The sequence below is a fragment of the Bos taurus genome, chromosome 17 (genome assembly GCF_002263795.3).
Source record: "Bos taurus isolate L1 Dominette 01449 registration number 42190680 breed Hereford chromosome 17, ARS-UCD2.0, whole genome shotgun sequence".
Lineage (NCBI taxonomy): Eukaryota > Metazoa > Chordata > Mammalia > Artiodactyla > Bovidae > Bos > Bos taurus.
This window is the reverse complement of record NC_037344.1, coordinates 37,068,456-37,088,281: the sequence shown is the minus strand read 5'-3', so window position 1 is coordinate 37,088,281 and position 19,826 is coordinate 37,068,456. Positions and strand designations below refer to the sequence as shown.

At 34.6% G+C, this 19,826-nt stretch overlaps 1 protein-coding gene across 2 annotated transcripts in view; it reads right to left on the bottom strand.

Annotated features, from left to right (window-relative positions):
• The window catches only part of FSTL5 (follistatin like 5), a 930,240-nt gene that overhangs the window by 102,773 nt on the left and 807,641 nt on the right, over positions 1-19,826 (bottom strand). For both annotated transcript variants that reach the window (XM_024977492.2, NM_001206863.1), the window contains 2 exons: positions 17,132-17,158; positions 6,286-6,404 (listed from right to left, as the gene is read on the bottom strand). In XM_024977492.2, the coding sequence (XP_024833260.1) occupies positions 6,286-6,404; positions 17,132-17,158 (146 nt within the window). The remainder of the gene's footprint in view (positions 1-6,285; positions 6,405-17,131; positions 17,159-19,826) is intronic.

The window sequence follows — 19,826 nt, the reverse complement described above, 5'->3', positions numbered from 1 at the left end:
TTTCAGTTTGAGTTCTGAAGTTACAAGTCTGGGATAGAATTCTATTTGCTTGAAGTTCGCACTTATTGCTGGTGACAAGATGAAACTACATATACAACTAGGATAAATGTAGCCAGAATCCTATCTAGTTAGGCTACATCACACACACAAAAAAAAGGACAAAGGACAGATGAAAGTATAAATAAAAGAACATTCTATGAATCTTCAACCAACTCACTATTAAAAGCTGAAATCTGATGCAATCTGACATTGCACCAAAATTGAATTTTTATTTAGAGCAAGCAAACAGCATCTTCTAAGAGATTTCATCAAAAATTCTATACTCTAAATATTTGTTTTAATCTAAATATTACTGGTCAATGAGTTATATTGGGGATTGCATTGCTCTTCTCTTAATATCAACAGTGACTTTGAAAAATATTATATCTATGTTTAATCTTTTTGTGTGTGTGTGGGAGAAATGATTCCAAAATCCTCATTTGCTCTACTCACACTCAAGAGATTTATGTCCAAAAATCCAGAAGAACTAGATTTTTTTCTGTATTAGCACTCTAACCTATCTTGGACTGAGCATCTGCACAGTATCTTTTGACTGTGATTCTGAATTAATAGATTCATGAGATCGATTGCATGTGTGTGTGCTAAGTCACTTTATTCATGTCCAGACTCTTTGTGAGACATGAACCTGCCTGGCTCCTCTGTCCATGGGATTCTCCAGTAAAAAAAAACTGGAGTGAGTTGCATGCTCTCCTTCAGGGAATCTTCCTGACCCAGAAGTCGAACCTATATCTCTTATGTCACCTCCACTGCCAGGTAGATTCTTTATAGCTAGTGCCACCCGGGAAGCCCAGAGATTATGTTTACCCTGAAACAATTCAATGACCATTAATTTTATGAAACATTTTTCACAAACACGTTAAAAGAGGAATGGTGTTTGTGGGAATTGTAAAGTAAGGAGAAATAGAAGGTTGAGAAGAGAATAGATGTGTACAACTATAAACTCAGACAATGTATAAAGAATGAAGAGTCTAAGGCTATACCCAATGGAGTTTTCAATAAATGCACTTCATAAATGTTATTTGATTACCTGCCATGTGTAAGGCAGGTACTGAAGTACCTGTATTCCCAAGTACATTGGAAATAAAAATTTTAATCAAAGCCTTGACTGATGGAGATAGTGAGATGTGGTGGATTGTATTCTCTGTCAGCTAGGCTATGGCTAGGCTATGTTGCCCAGTTTTTAGGTCAACAACTAATCTGATAGAGAATGGATAAACAACAGAGTCTCACTGTATGACACAGGGAACTATATTCAGTATCCTGTGATAAACCATAATGGAAAAGAATACATATATATATATATATATATATATATATATATATGTATAAGGGAGTCACTTTGCTGTACAATAGAAACTGACATAATATTATAGATCAACTATACCTGAATAAAATAATAAAAAGAACTAGTCTGGTGTCTCTGTGAAAGTGTTATGGATGTGATTAACATTTAATTGTTGGCTCTAATATAGACCTAAGATAGATCATTCCCCCTATGATGTGGGTGGACCTCATCCAATCAGTTGAAGGCCTTCAGATTTAAGATTGAGGTTTCCCACAGAAGAAGAAAGCCTACCATATGGCTTCCACAAAGAAATATACTTGAGTTTCTAGTCTGGCTACAGATGTCAGACTCAAGACTCCAATACTGACTTGTATCAACAGTCTGCTGACTCAGTCTATGGCTTTTGGAGTCCATGATGAATATCAACTCATATTTGAATTTCCTGCTGCCTGGTTGGCCCTACAAATTTGACACACATACCACTCCACCAGCCATTACCAGAGCCAGTTTCTTAAAATTAGAATATGGAGGCAAAGTTAGTGATGGAGAGATATAAATCCAGATCTAATATTAACTCTACTGGTTCTGTTTTTTTTCTGGAGAAAAATATTCTTTTGGCCTCAGTTCAGTTCAGTTGCTCAGTCATGTCCGATTCTTTGTGACCCCATGAATCGCAGCATGCCAGGCCTCCCTGTCCATTACCAATTCCTGGAGTTTACTCAAACTCATGTCCATCGAGTCGGTGATGCCATCCACTCATCTCTTCTACTGTCGTCCCCTTCTCCTCCTGCCCCCAATCCCTCCCAGCATCAGTATCTTTTCCAATGAGTCAACTCTTCACATGAGGTGGCCAAAGTATTGGAGTTTCAGCTTTAGCATCATTCCTTCCAAAGAACACCCGGGACAGGTCTCTTTTAGGATGGACTGGTTGGATCTCCTTGCAGTCCAAGGGACTCTCAAGAGTCTTCTCCAACACCACAGTTCAAAAGCATCAATTCTTCAGCGCTCAGCTTTCTTCACAGTCCAACTCTCACATCCATACATGACCGCTGGAAAAACCATAGCCTTGACTAGATGGACCTTTGTTTGCAAAGTGATGTCTCTGCTTTTGAATATGCTTTTTAGGTTGGTCATAACTTTCCTTCCAAGGAGTAAGCGTCTTTTAATTTCATGGCTGCAATCACCATCTGCAGTGATTTTGGAGCCCCCCAAAAATAAAGTCTGACACTGTTTCCCCATCATTTCCCATGAAGTGATGGGACCAGATGCCATGATCTTAGTTTTCTGAATGTTGAGCTTTAAGCCAACTTTTTCACTCTCCACTTTCACTTTCATCAAGAGGCTTTTGAGTTCCTCTTCACTTTCTGCCATAAGGGTGGTGTCACCTGCATATCTTTGGTTATTGATATTTCTCCTGGCAATCTTGATTCCAGCTTGTGCTTCTTCCAGTCCAGCATTTCTCATGATGTACTTTGCATATAAGTTAAATAAGCAAGGTGACAATGTACAGCCTTGATGTACTCCTTTTCCTATTTGGAACCAGTCTATTGTTCCATGTCCAGTTCCTACTGTTGTTTCCTGATCTGCTTATAGGTTTCTCAAGAGGCAGGTCAGGTGGTCTGGTATTCCCATCTCTTTTGGCATAAGACCCAGAAATTTTCTCATGAAATTAGTTTATAGTTAGACATGTAAATCTAGTAGAAAGTGGCTTTAGAGCTTTCATCCTCTAAAATTAACATCTTCTTGTGTTTGAGCAGAAAACAAAATAGATTCACACAAGAAGCAATTATTTAGTTTAGTATTTATTCTCAGAGCATAACACCATCAATTTTTCTTTTTTCTACTTTTGTATGCTTGTGTATCATGAAAATGTCTCTGTATATATATTCCAATTATTTAAACTCTTATCACATTAAGGAATAACAAAATAAAGCAATGTCAAATAAAAGTTTATCTACTCTAGCCTTTATTTCACATATATTGATTATAATAATTTCATAAGAAATTTCTCTTTTTTTGGTATAAGCAAAAAACCCTATATTCTGTATTTGAAAATTATAAACAGGATATACTTTTAGCCAATTCTCCATTCTCCATATGATTCTTAGTGCTTTACCAAATATATTGGTTAGTTAAAATGTATTTGTATTTTAATTTCAATATTCAAATTTCAGGAATGTCATCTATTTAAACACACACTATTTGATAATTTCTCCTGAAAAATGCAAATCTAATGTTTCCTACTCATTTTGCTTGCTTTTCCATTAGCATGTAGAAATTTTGTAAATGTTTGTTTTATATAAGGTAGGGACACTAACTTTCTGTCCTTATATCTTTTTGTTTCACAGTAGGCATTTCTAGAATTAATCCCATATGTACAATGACATATGTATCCCATATGTACAATGTAAGATTTACAGGGGCGATGATTTGAAAATTCTGAAGCCATTAATTAGTTTATATAATCAATTATCCCTGATTTGTCATTGGCAGTATATGCAGTGGATGTGGATTCTCAGGCTGAAGGATGTGAGCTAAGGTTGTCATCACTGTCTGGTTTCTATCACCTCTTCAATTTTTATCTTTCTTATAGAAAAATATACATTGTGTGTGTGTGTGTGTGTGTTATTTATAGGTGCCTCAGAAGTTAAAGAATCTACCTGCAATGCAGGAGACCCGGGTTCAATCCCTGGGTTGGGAACATACCCTAGAGATGGAAATGGTAACAGAGGAGCCTGGGGGCTACAGTCCATGGGTTGCAAAGAGTAGGACATGACCGAGCAACTAACATTTCACTTTCATTATTTCATGCACACACTTATATACATACAGAGAGAGAGATACAAAATTCTATATGCTTTCTACTTCAGGTGTTTTAGAAGGAAGTCTAAATATCCAGAAAGGCTTAAAAAAGAGACATTCAGTTAAATAAACTTAACATCCCTATTGTCCAGATGTGTCACAAAATTATAAAAACAATTTTTCCTTGCTTTTTTCAGCTTTAGATTCCAAATAGTTAGCTACAACTGCTAATTCTATAGGAATCTGAGAGAAACACTCCTTTGTAAAATGATTTTGTTTGGATTTAAATTATCATTTGGATGCCAAGTTTCTGATATCTGTCTGTTAAATCAGACTTATCATTCATACTGTTTTTTAAAATAGCTTTTATTGGAGTACAGTTGATTTATAATGTTATGTTTGTTTCTGCTGTACAGTTGTATATATGCATATATATACATATGTGTATATGTGTATATATACATATGTGTATATATATATATATATACAGACACACACATACATACACTCTGTTTTAGATTCTTTTCCCATATAGATCATTACAGAGAATAGAGTTCCCTGTGCTATACAGTAGGTTCTTCTTACATGTTTTTATAAAATTATAAATGTGCTATAAAATTGACTGAATTGTTTTCTCAAAAACAAATATTTAGTATTTTTATATGTGTTTATTTACATAAACGCACAACTTATTCAAAATGCATTTAGTCAGTATTGATTTGATGTGATTATAAAACTAAAGTGCATTTTCAATTTCAAATGTTTTCATACTTGTTAAACTATTGATTAACACAAATGGTGATGATTCTATTTATTAATTTAGCCTATAAATGAAATATTTTTAAATCAAAAAGTAGTTTTATTTGTTTTAAATATTCATACACATACTGGGTTAAATTATTTGCTTTCTTTAAAATAGGAAACATTAGGTCATTTTGTCCTATAGTGTCTGAAGAGGTGCTGGCCTAACATCTCATTGTCAAATAATTTTTCCTTTTCATCCTAGGATATGGCTTTAAGGTGCAAACCATTGTTTCCATAAATTAACATATGGCAACACTGGCTACTAGTAGATTGGAAACAGGAGTTGAAAGTAAAGTATCTAAACCAGGGCATTAATATATATTTTGCTCACATCTTGAGACCATGTGAACCTTAAAATAGGGGTTCAAGAGAAGGTTGCATTCTGAGGTGCACCAATATTTTATTTTTGGGTGACTGAACACATAGGTAATGCAGGTACCTTCAGTATTACATATTTTGGTGTACAAACATATATTTATGTGGAGATATATATATATATCTCCATGGGACTTCAGTGGTAAAGAATCTGCCTACCAAGCAGGGGTTGCAGGTTTGATCCCTGGGTCAGAAAGATCCCCTAGAGAAGGAAATGGCAACCCACTCCAATATTCTTGTCTGGGAAATTCCATGGACAGAAGAGCCTGATGGGCTACAGTCCATGGGGTAGCAAAAGAGTTCGACTTGACTTAGCAACTAAGCAATAACAACAGAATATATAACCATAGTATAAACATAATTTCTTATTACCTTGTACAAAAGTATATTCCCTAATATGTAAAATCAATGCCCATTTAGTCAGATATTCTTTTATTTTCTGAATGTTGTGTCAAAATTTTACATAAAACATTTGTTTCTGTGAAAGGTAAGGTACAGATAGATATTAATAAATAAAGGAATTGATGTTTTTCCATCTAAATCTAAGTCATTCATTCCATTGTGAGCTCATGAAAAATAAGAAAAACTAAAGGGAATTCACATTTATAAAGCAGCTAATATACCCCTAATTTCATTGGATTATTTACAGTTTATTTTCTTTTACTGTGTAACCATTGCCCGTCAAAATGAAAGACATTGTAAATTAAAGAGGCAGCATGTTCATTTTTGGTATTCAACTTTAGTGCTTTAATTTTGATTACAAACAAGCAATTAAGAATACACAATATATTATTTTCCTCTTCAAATATAAAACCTGAATAGAATAACAAGTAATATCATAGCTTTAATATGGTCCTCCCCTAATGTCTCATATATGTATAGATTTCATTGTATTTCCAAAATACAATTCTACTTAAAATTGCTGCATAAAACTATAAAGGAATTTTTTAAACACTTGCCTGAAATCCAAGGAGCTTTTCACTCGGCTTAATGTGCCTCTGAAATTCACATTCTATGGGTTGTATCACTTTGATTCCATCTTCATAAAAAACATAGAACATGTTCCCAATTCCCAGACCTTAGAAATAAAAACACATTCAAAAGTTCAAAATAAAATTATCAGAAACCTTTACGAACAAAACTCAGTGTCTGTCATATTGCTGGTGGGAGATCAATTTGTGAAGTCATGTAATGTTAATAAAGCAAACCATGTGAGAGCTTTACCAAATGTCCAAGTAAATCTGTGATTTTATGCAGAAATTCCACTTCTTCTCCCTAATCTGTACATCAGTGCTTTTTTTGTAAGTCAACAAAAGTTTCAGATATTTTACACTAATTATAAATAGAAATTGTGAACCCTTGGATACACAGATTATTTCTGCTACCTTCCCACTTAATTTAGGTGTTCATTAAGATATAAAAGTTTGTTCTGAAGAATCATGTTTATCCAATGTCTTATTCGAGTTCCCTAGGGAAAATAAACTGTCATCCTTTGCAGGAATTTAGAAACAAATTCTTTTTGTTCTAGAAACAGAAAGACCAAGTCCTCTAGATTTTGGAGAATATGTATTGAATATTTTCCAAAAATAATATTTATAAATGTAATCCCACTAGAGGTCTTACATGTCAGTTTTCATAATGATAAATTTTGGGGGTTGTTTCTCCACTTTAAAACTTGAATTAATATAAAGTCTTGCAAAAATCTCATTTAAATCATACTATTAATTTTTTTCACACTGCAGGTTTGGGTTTGTGACATCTTAGAAATCCACCTCACTTACATTATAAACCCACTCCTTGTGGGGGCAGGATGCTACAGAACAGACACCTGAAATGCCCATGGGGATTAATGGAGGCCTGCACCTGGGGACTTGTCACCTCTGACTGCACACCTCTACTCTTGGTTTCCTCTGCTTCTGCCTTGTTCTGGACATGTTCCAACATGTCCAGACTAAGAGCACGTAGACCTTCCTTTCCTGATCCTCTCCTGATTACCTCATCCAGGTATACCAGTTTGCAAACCATATTTATTCAGTTTAATTCTACCACACATAATCCAGTGAGAGCATATGCCCTTTAATAGTTAAGCAATTATATTGAAATCTTGGTAGTTTGAAAATCCAAATTGCTTAAAATGTTTAACATCTGAAAACATTTTTAATTTTTATTTCGATTGACAATACTTACAAAGTCTATGAAATCAAGACTGAGGATCACAAGTATTTGATTTGCAAAACAATAAAATTATTTAACTTAAGCTGTATTTTCTTTTATTAAATATGTTTCTATCTAATTTAAAATGTCACCAGTTCTGCCTATTTGATCTGTGCCCATCTATTCCTATGATTAAGAGGAAAATGTATTCAATCAGAATTATAACTTTATTGGTATTTATACATAATGAGTCTGAGTGAACTCCGGGAGTTGGTGATGGACAGGGAGGCCTGGCGTGCTGCGATTCATGGGATCACAAAGAGGCGGACACGACTGAGCGACTGAACTGAACTGAACTGATACATAATGAAATTATTTCTAACTAATAATGCATACCCATTTTAAGATTTTGATAAATCTTACTGTTTTAGAAATATTTTACCATTCTTATATTTTAATACATGTTATCTTTATCAGTTAATTGTGCATTTTAATTCCAGAATGCACAATGTTACAATGAGATGTTCCTGAACAGTAGCAGAAGTGGCAAGGACTAAATTTAAGTTGTTTTTCATGAAATAAAATTTAAGACTTGTCAGCTGTTATCCATAATTACAGCTCTGCATACAGAAACATCAATTCTATACCCAAAGGTATACAAAACTCAGTTTTTATGCAAAAAAAAATTTGTATCAATAAGCTTTTGTATAAACATGGATAGATGGTTGATGTTTGCTACCTCTTAGTGACTTGCAAATTAACATGACTCGGTGCTGAAACTTAGGAGCACAAGCAAGCTGTGATGTGGTGTCTGATTTTCACTTGTGTCAGTTACTTTGTTTGATGATGATTACAAAGCACATAACATTTTTTAAAGAACTTGACGCTACCCTCCTTCAGCTGCTGCACGATTCTGCTCCACGGTCAGCAATTTGAATGTGTTTGAATATTACAACTACTCCAAGTCCAGACTGTTTGCAAAGTTTCTTGAAGCATCTTCTGTCCTTTCTCCTATGGATGCTTTCAATATTTTATTTATATATATATATATATATATTATAAATATATATATATATATTTACTATATTCTGTGCATAGTGTAGTCAGTGAGATTTCACTGTACTTTTGCACAGATTAAATTTCTGGGAGTTGTTTTCCTCTGAAAACCTGGTTAATCCATCCAAATCACTTTCAACACTGAAAAGTGTGTTTTCTTACTTTTAAAAATATAAGTTACACATCAGCATTTTTACAGAGTATAAACTACTTTCCAAGTTACAAGTTATTGAGAAATACAGATAACTTTAAGCAAGGTGCATTTTACTGTTTTTGGTAGGAATATAACCCCTTAGTGCTTATGAAATAGTAGTGCCAACAAAATATCATGTACAAATATGTTAAAATGATAATATAAAAGAACTAGGTATCAGTCACTCTACTAGGAAATAAAACTTTATCCTCGGAGCTGTTGATGAATTCCTCTCTTCTCCACCTAAACAAGGTTTATTTTGCCATTTATTTTCTTGCTAGACATATCTTATTCATCAATTATCCTTTAGATTTTAGCAGAAGAGTTTATAACCTGAGTATATGATGATGTATCATTCTAAATTTGCTACTATATTATTATAATTTATTTTGAATATGCTTCTGCTGCTGCTGCTGCTGCTAAGTCGCTTCAGTCGTGTCCGACTCTGTGCGACCCCATAGACGGCAGCCCACCAGGCTCCCCCATCCCAGGGATTCTCCAGGCAAGAACACTGGAGTGGGTTGCCATTTCCTTCTCCAATGCATGAAAGTGAAAAGGGAAAGTGAAGTTGCTCAGTCATGTCCGACTCTTCGTGACCCCATGGACTGCGGCCTAGCAGGCTCCGCCATCAATGGGATTTTCCAGGCAAGAGTTCTGGAGTAGGGTGCCATCACCTTCTCCATCTAAATTTGCTAGTATAATATTATAATTTATTTTGAATATGCTGCTGCTACTGCTAAGTCGCTTCAGTCTTGTCCGACTCTGTGTGACCCCATAGACAGCAGCCCACCAGGCTCCCCCATCCTAGGGATTCTCCAGCGAAGAACACTGGAGTGGGTTGCCATTTCCTTCTCCAATGCATGAAAGTGAAAAGTGGAAGTCAAGTCGCTCAGTCATGTCTGACTCTAGCGACCCCATGGACTGCAGCCTACCAGGCTCCTCTGTCCATGTGATTTTTCAGGCAAGAGTACTGGAGTGGGGTGCCATTACCTGCTCCTAATATGCTACGTACAGAATAATACAAATTACCTGATGCTGAGGATCTTGGTGATTGAAGACACATGTTGATTTTTACATTCTGCTATCTGCTAAGTCACTTCAGTTGTGTTCGACTCTGTGCGACCCCATAGACGGCAGCCCACCAGGCTCCCCCATCCCTGGGATTCTCCAGGCAAGAACACTGGAGTGGGTTGCCATTTCCTTCTCCAATGCATTAAAGTGAAAAGGGAAAGTGAAGTCGCTCAGTCGTGTCTAGGGGTATTCATTAGCTTTATTTGTATAAGAAGCAATAATGTACCGGTTAGGGGAAGCACACTGAAACCGCCCACCCTGGCCAGGCACCATAGTAACCATTTTCATGAGTTGTTTTACAACAGGAGGTCCTGCTAAGGAACACAGAACTAATAAGCCACCACCAACTGGAAGAGTTTGGAAAAGGTCAAAAGGAGACACCACATGTCTGACCACCTCCCAGAATCCTTCTCTCTGGCATCCATCTTGGTTGAACAAGGCATGCACCACCAGGAAGGACTCTGAGTCAGAATGATTGGCCAAAGACAACCCGGAAACTAATCCCATTACCATAAAACCTGAGACTGCGAGCCACGTGGCAGAGCAGCTCTCCTGGGTTCTCTTACCCTACTGCTCTCCACCCGGGTGCCCTTTCCCAATAAAATCTCTTGCTTTGTCAGCATATGTGTCTCCACGGACAATTCATTTCTGAGTGTTAGACAAGAGCCCAGTTTGGGGCCCTGGAAAGGGTCCCCCTTCCTAAAACATACCTGTGTATATTCAGTATAACTATGTCATATAACATATTTCCACGTTCTAACTGTTTAAAAGTGTTTTTTTTTGTTTGTTTTTTTGGTATGAGAGACTGTTAACAGAGATAAATCCCATTCTCCATTCAGATAGCTCAGAGGTAAACCATAGCTATAGAACTTTCTGTTATATCGTGGGGAAGTTATTTACTATGTAACTTCTGTGTTGTAATTGTAACAAGTAAGTAAGATGCAGAAAGGAAAACATGTAGCCGAGTGACTTGAACTCTTACTATGAGCTCAAGAAATGTTGAATTGTCCCTATTTTTATGATTGACATTATCTCTTTGAAACATCATTGGGGGGACATGGTGAAATGGCATATAACCAAATGTACTTACTGTCCTCATGTTTTCCTCAAATCTATACTGTGAGATATACTACTAGTACATTTCAGCTTTTTATGAGGTTGAATTCTATGAATATATGAGCCTCCTGAAAGAACAACCTGATTTTCTAGTAGAGCAGTTGATCTTTGCAGGGGTGGTCTGCAAATTCAAGCTATTTTCATAATAATGCCAAGATGTCATTTGCATTTTTCTCTTTCATTTTCTGTAGAGTGTAGCTCTTGACAGTTTACAGGACATGTGGTGCTATGATGATATCACAACAGTTCAATGCAGAAGCAGATATAGGAATTCTACGTTTTTATTCAGCCAGATTTTTTTTAAATGCAGTGTTCAATAGTGAGCCTTTTCAATTTTTAAATATCACTTTACAAATAATATGCTATTATGGCTACATTTTTGAATTTCGCTTTAATTTCTAATATGGTAATTAAAGTGGATAGAAATAACCTACATAAACAAAAGCTCTTTGGGTTTTCAATAATTTTGAAAAGTGTAAAAGATTTCTGAGTCCCACAAAGTCTTACCGTGAGTTTCACTTACAATTTTTTCCTCATTGATGTATTGCAGTTTACTACAAAAGTTCTTGATGTAAGTAAAAGCTTTACAACTGTAGTCATTATAAAGTTTAGGAATATGTGCTGTTTTGTCTTTTTTCATCACTTGGTGAAGACAGACATAAGTACTTTGTCTTTTTCAGGTCGATAGTTAATCTAACAAGGTATAGTAGCTCAAAAAACTGATCTATAATTTGTTTTTTCCTTGTGAGATTTGTCTCTGCTTTGTTTTTCTTTCTATACAGAAAGGACATACACAAGAACAGAAGTATTTCCCAGAGGATTTTTTGATCAATACTGTACTTTTAAATATATGAGAGGGACTGAGGAAAAAAATGGATGTAATTTACATCCTTGTATCAATCCTTTGAGGACTGCTACACAAGAATAATAGGGCAGTATGATAATATAGTTACATTATGTGTTACATATAACACTATATTCCATAAATTATAACAAAATAATGGTTATTTGTGATTATTGGATGAATATTTAAGTCAATAGTAAAACTATTTTGTGGTGTTTGCCTTCCTCTGGTGTAAATTGCCATTACTTTAGCATTTAATTTATGGTCAATAGCAAATTATAATCCTACAATGCAGTGAGTTGGTAACCAATCAAAGGTCATTTAGTAAATTTTGTGTTAAAGAAAGTCCTTCATAGATTGATATTATTCTCTTCCTTTTCATCTAATTCTAAAGTTATTTTTAATAAAGAAGAAAATAGGCAAAAATAGATGGTCTGCATCATATTTCTCACTTTGACTAACCCAGCAGGGATGAATTTTCAGTTTATGAATATTCCCATTTTTGGTACTCAGTCTTTGGAGCTAAAATCCTTTTCACACATAGTAACACCAAACCATCACACCTCAGTGAGATATTTATGTTTTGTTCAATTGAAATAAGAGTAACTTCCTCTTTCAAAGTTTTAGATTTTTGGAGAGTAATTGTGTTAAACTTATTAGGCACTATTAATTCAGGAAGTAGACACTATCTGAACATTATATATTATTGGTCAGAATGATATTATCCAAAGCTAGTCTTAAGTCAGAATTCAATTCCCTGAACTTTCAAAGATATGCTGAAAAATTTGAATGCAAATCTGCATGATTGATTTCACATTCAATTATTAAGATAGCAAAGATTATATCATAATAGAGCATTTGTTTGCTATGTAGTTAATATTAGGAGAAATCATACATGATTATGTATATGTTCACGTGTTTGTGTATATACATATATTTGTTGTTGTTGTTCAGTCACTAAATCGTGTCTGACTCTGAGACCTCATAGACTGTAGTATACCAGGTTTTTCTGTCCTCCACTGTCTTTATAGCATTGAACTTTATTTTCACTGGGTTTTCCTAATAGTTCAGTTGGTAAAGAATCCACCTGCAATGCAGGAGACCCCAGTTCACTTCCTGAGTTGGGAAGATCCCCTGGAGAAGGGAATGGCTACTGACTCCAGTATTCTGATCTGGAGAAGTCCATGGACTGTATGGTTCTTGGAGTTGCAAAGAGTCAGACACAACAGAGTGACTTTCACTAATTTTCACCACCAGACATGTCCACAGCTGAGCATCATTGCTGCTTTGGCCTAGCTGCTCATTCTTTCTGGAGCTATTAGTAATTGCCTTCTGCTCTTCCCCAGCAGCATGTGGGGCACCTTCCAACCTGGGAGATCATCTTCTGGCATCATCTTTTTGCCTTTATATGCTGTTCATAGGGTTCTCCAGGCAAGAATCCTGGAGTGGATTGCCATTCCTTCTCCAGTGAACCACATTTTGTCAGAAGTTTTCACTATGACCCATCCATCTTGGGTGGCCCTGTATGGCATGGCTCATAGCTTCTTTGAGTTACACAAGCTCCTTCTCCATGACAAGGCTGTGCTCTATGAAGGAGTTATACAAATATGCATACACATATATGTGGATGTATATATGCACATATATCTGCAAATGGTTATCTTGTCAGATTCCTTTTTTGATCTGAAAACAGTTTTATGAGATAAAATGCTAAAACATTGACATTTGTTTTTAACAGAGAAGATATGGAACTTGCAAATGAAGATATTAACAGCTTAATCACTCTGGCATTGGCATCACGAACAGACAGTAGAAGATGTTGTCTCTCCCTCATCCAATGATATGATACTCTAAGTCTCCTGAATTTAAAAGACTTACCTTCTGAAAGCTCTCTTTTTTCATTTTAAATATTTCACCAATATTGTTGTGAGACAGTAATTTGGTCCTGAGAACCTTACCAATATTTTGCTATAAAAATAATTATACAGTAGCTCATTAAGTTCGTGTGAACTCTTCTGTATTTCCCATGCTCCCCTGCAGCATAGTAGTCTGGACAATGAAATGTGACAAATCTGAGGTTGAAGGAGTTAAGAGAGGGCCTGATGCCTATTATTCTTTTTTTTTCCCACTTTGGTGACATTATAGGTCACAAAGCTAGTCAGATAATAATGTAACACATAAACTTTTTTGCATGATTTCACTGTGATTTTCTAATTGTACTTTGTGCTGGTTGGTGTTAATTGCCCAACTAATATAGTAATTTATTTGAATAATTCCTATAACATATATATGTATGAAGAGATTCATAAATATTTACAAAGATAATTTTAAAATAATATATATACATTTGCTTTCAGATCACTAGATGTCACATCAAGCCAGTATTTTCCAAAGTAATTTCAGTTCCATATTGATCCTATAGATATTCAGCAAAATGATCTTATTTACAATAAATTTTAAAAATGCTATATTACATAACAAACCATCTGACATCTCTCCTTAGAGTTTGAAATTAGTATATCTAAAAGTTCAACCTAATCCTACAGTGAATAAAATGGTTTAAATTCCTTTTAATTCAGTGCTTATAAAAACCCTTATTATCATTACACCATAAAGCATATACCAAACTGTTGTCTACTTAAACAAATATTAGGAAATACATTATTAGATTATAAGACCATAAAAATATTGCAAAAGAGACCCAATCATGCTGAATATTTTAATGTATACTTTGAGATCATTTATGCAGTGAAATTAGTTGACAATGAGTTAATCTTCTATTTCACAAGATTAAAAATTTCATTAGAGCAGATACTAGATCTTATCTTTACAAATGCTTTCAAAGTGCCCTACATTTAGTTGTCTCTTTAAAATATTTGTAAATAAATGAGTGATATATTTTCTCCCTTTTAAAATGTTTTTCTACATTCCCACAAAAAAAAAAGTTTGCCTTTAAGTCATAATGACATTATAGAGGAATTATCATTTTGAAATCTCTTTCACTTATTATTTATCTTAAAATGCTTGGAATTCTTCAATGTTCTCTCTGAAAGCATTTTTTCATGGTAATAGTGAAAATATGAGTATACAATCAGAAAGCACTGCTAGAGTGAAAATAAAAATGGATCTCAGAAATATGTATTTTTTGTTAGTTATTATTCTATCCTTAAAAAATACAGGTAGAAATTTACTTTGGATGCTTCCTTTGTTATTTTAATTATTTATATGAAATAGTTGTACACGTTTGTGGTTTAATGATTCCTCAATTTGGTCTATTATGCCTGGCAACCATTATTATTATTACATGCAATCATTTTCAACTGTAATGCCTTACTGATAACTGTGGCATTATAAATATAATTTACAGATTCCTGGAATCTGAGTCAAACTATTATTTTCTCAAATATATTATTTTAAATTTTATTTCAGAAAACAGTAAAGTATTCTGATGATAACAGTACATAGAAAAAAGGATTTTAAAAATTTCCTAAAATATTTCTTGTATATGCTTTAAAATTATCTACAAAATATATTAAATAGCTATGATTTCTCAAGCACATATTCTGGGTCAAACATCATAAAGAGTAAGCATATCACTGACTGATGGAGAGTACTTATTGAAAGCATATAGTTTCAAAGATTAACAGAAGAAAAACTTAAAAAGATAAGAATGTTTTCATATAATGAATCTCAGGATGATTTTAATTAATCTGGAGGTCTCCTGTATTTTTAAAGGACACCTGAATAATATTATACTATTATTACATACTAATGATTATTATAAAGTACTAATGTTAATGACATCAATTCAAGTTATAAAAAAGAGTTGTTTTAGCTATTTTAAAGAGATTTACATATCACAAATTTGCAAGGAGGGTGCCAAACTATATTTCAAGCATTGTTTTAAAATATTCTGGCTCAGAGAGGTAAAATGACTCATTCTAATTTCCACAGCAATTAGTGATCAAGCTAAACCTGTGGTACATGATCTCTGAATATTTGGGTTTTATTCCTTCCCTTTATAATGATTAAATAAAATCCATTTTTATAATACCCAGAGAAATATTTGTCTGGTCTCAAGAAATAAGAGAGTCTAAAGAAGCATCTAACATATATGTTAATCATGTCATAATAATATCCGTTTCAGTAATGATTGAATTTGTACATTCAAATGTGAAATATCCAAGTGGAATAAAATGAGAAGGTAAAATTACTCCAATAGCTCTTTAGTAAACTGGAGTTTAGGGCCTTTACAGAAGATTTGAGGAGAAAGAAATACCAAGGGAGAAAAAAAAATGTGTTATGCTCATCTTTGAGAATAAAATTGAGACGGCTAAATTTCAGAATTTATTAACCCTTCTGAGGCATGGTCCTCCAGGTGGCTGTGACTCCAATTCATATAAGAGTCTACAATAGGAAACAAAGAAGTTTTTCTACAATGGTTTGTGTAGGCAATTACTTTGATAATTGCCTTCCAAGAGTGTAATGATGACTTATCCACACTTTTCTCCTAAGAATTTAAGTAATGCACTCGGGATATTTAAATTCTGGGTAAACACTGCCACTTGGCTTTTGTGGCTAATTAAGAAAAACTAGCACAATTGAGTGCAAACTATAATTTAAAAAGTTGATAAAACAACCTTGTTGAGAACTAACAACTATCCTTACTTCTGAGATGACGAATTTGTGAAATAAAGAGACTCTAGTTTACATACTGGTACAGACTGGATTTGAATCCAGTTACTTAAGTTTATATCCCATTTCTTCCCCCTTTTTTTTAAAGATTATTTTTGATGCAGATTGTTTCAAATCTTTATTGAGTTGTTTTTTTTTTTTTTTTTTTAACCAATATTGCTTCTTTGTGTTTTTGTCTTGGGTTTCTGATCACAGGGTTTGTGGGATCACATGCCCCTACCCAGAGATTGAACCTACAACCCCTGCATTGGAAGGTTAATTCTTAACTACTAGACTGTCAAGGAAGTTGCAATAACCTGTTTTCTTCATTTATTATATTCCATTCATAAGGTAATAGTTTTCTAATTTTTTCTTTTCTAATCTAAATCAGGGCTTAATATATAAATTATGTTTAACCAAGTTTGCTTTCATTTATTTGACTAATTTTAATTCTATACTCTTAAAAAGCATTTCCATATATTGTAACATAACCTCCTGATTATATATCAATAATAAATCAAGCTGATGAGGATCTATAAATATTTTAAATGGTAGCCATTTAGAGAATAATACTGGTTTACACTCAAAATTTTAATGAAAATAGAAATGAATAAGGCAATTATTAGAACTGATAGTAAAAAATATATCAAGTAAGCAAAATAATCACAATAATATAAAAAATAATGGAACTTAGTACCTTCTTCTCTCCATAATATGTTAGCTACTGCAGCATGTTTGAAAGAAAAAGGAGAAAAAGAAAAATGAGTAAAGTGAGAATCAATTACATAGTAATAAAAATAACTATCAAAGAGGTCACAATCTCTAAGATAGAACATGCATTTAAGAATAGTGAAGGTGAATTCAACAATCTACTCTAACAAAACATTAAAATGCTGGGAATATGATAATGTTTGGCTCATGTCGTGATAGCCAATTCTTCTTTACAGTAGAGATTATGTGAATAAACAACAAAAAATTATGCATCACTGAAAACATTGGGATATTTAAGCTAATTTTGTTAAAATATATCTTTAAAACATGCATAGTAGTTAAAACTATTCATTTATTTGAGGTAATACTTAAAAGTTAATAATTGAAGCAGTTATAATTTTAAAATTCTTAATAATCATAAGTAGTACTTCAACATGGTATGCAATGAATGACAAAATGAAAAACGAAATCACAGAAAACTAACCAAACTGATCACATGGACCACAACCTTGTCTAATGCAATGAAACTATGAGCCATGCCATGTGGGGCCACCTAAGATGGACGGGTCATGGTGGAGAATTCTGACAAAACATGGTCCACTGGAGAAGGGAATGGCAAACCACTTCAGTATTCTTGCCTTGAGAACCCCATGAACAGTATGAAAAGGGAAAAAGATAGGACACTGAAAGATCAGCTCCCCAGGTCTGTAGGTGCCCAATATGCTACTGGAGAATAGTGGAGAAATAACTCCAGAAAGAATGAAGAGATGGAGCCAAAGTAAAAACAGCACCCAGTTGTGGATGTAACTGTTGATGGAAGTAAAGTCTGATGCTATAAAAAGCAATATTGCATAGGAACCTGGAATGTTAGGTCCATGAGTCAAGCAAAATAGAAATGGTCAAACAGGAGATGGCCAAGAGTGACCATCATTAGGAATCAGTGAACTAAAAAGGACTGGAATGGGTGACTCTAACTCAGATGACCATGTTATCTACTACTGTAGGTAAGAATCCCTTAGATGAAATGGTGTAGCCATCATAGTCAACGAAAGAGTCCGAAATGCAGTACTTGGATGCGGTCTCAAAAAACGACAGAATGGTCTCTGTTCATTTCCAAGGCAAACCATTCAATATCACAGAAATCCAAGTCTATGCCCTGACCAGTAATGCTGAAGACGTTGAAGTTAAATGGTTCCCTGAAGACCTACAAACTTCAAGAACTAACACCCAAAAAAGATGTCCTTTTCATTATAGGAGAATGGAATGCAAAAGTAGGATGCCTAGAGACACTTGGAGTGAATGGGAAATTTGGACTTGGAGTACAAAACAAACCAGGTCAAAGGCTAACAGTTTTTCCAAGAGAATGCACTGATCATAGCAAACACCCTCGTCCAACAACACAGGAGACAGCTCTACACATGGACACCACCAGATGGTCAATACTGAAATCAGATTGATTATATTCTTTGTAGCCAAAGATGGAGAAGATCTACACAGTCAGCAAAAACAAGACCAGGAACTGACTGTGACTCAGATCATGAACTCTTTATTGGCAAATTCAGACTTATACTGAAAGTAGGGAAAACCACTAGGTCATTCAGATATGACCTAAGTCAAATCCCTTATGATTATACAGTGGAAGTGACAAAAAGATTCAAGGGATTACATCTGATAGACAGAGTGACTGAAGAATTATGGAAGGAGGTTCATGACAGTTTACAGGAGGCAGTGATCAAGACAATCTTAACCCAGAGGGATGGTATGGGGAGGGAGGTGGGAGGGGGGTTCAGGATGGGAAACACGTGTACACCTGTGGCTGACGCATGTTGATGTATGGCAAAACCAATACAATATTGTAAAGTAAAAATAAATAAATAAATGAAAAAAAAATCTCCAAGAAAAAGAAATGCCAAAAGGCTAAATGGTCGTCTGAGGAGGCCTTACAAACAGCTGAGGAAAGAAGAGAAGTGAAAGGCAAAGGAGAAAAGTAAAGATATATCCATTTGAATGCAGAGTTCCAAAGAATAGCAAGGAGAGATAAGAAAGCCTTCCTCACTGATCAATGCAAAGAAATAGAGTAAAACAATAGAATGGGAAAGACTAGAGATCTCTTCAAGAAAATTATAGATACCAAGGGAACATTTCATGCAAAGATGGGCACAATAAAGAACAGAATTGGTATGTGCCTAAAAGAAGCAGGAGACATTAAGGTGAGGTGGTAAGAATACACAGAAGAACTATACAAAAAGAACTTCATGACCCAGATAACCACTATGGTGTGATCATTCATGTAGAGCCAGACATCCTGGAATGTGAAGTCAAGTGTTTCTTAGGAAGGATCACTATGAACAAAGCTAGTGGAGGTGATGGAATTCCAGTTGAGCTATTTCAAATCCTAAAAGATGGTGCAGTGAAAGTGCTGTACTCAATATGCCAGCAAATTTGCAAAATTGAGCAGTGGCCACAGGACTGGAAAGGGTCAGTTTTCATTCCAATCCCAAAAAAGGCAACATCAAAGAATGTTCAAAATACCACACAATTGCACTCACATGCTAACAAAGTAATGCTCAAAATTCTCCAAGCCAGGCTTCAACAGTATGCGAACCATGAACAAATGTTCAAGCTGGTTTTAGAAAAGGGAGAGGAACCAGAGATCAAATTGCCAACATCTGTTGGATCAT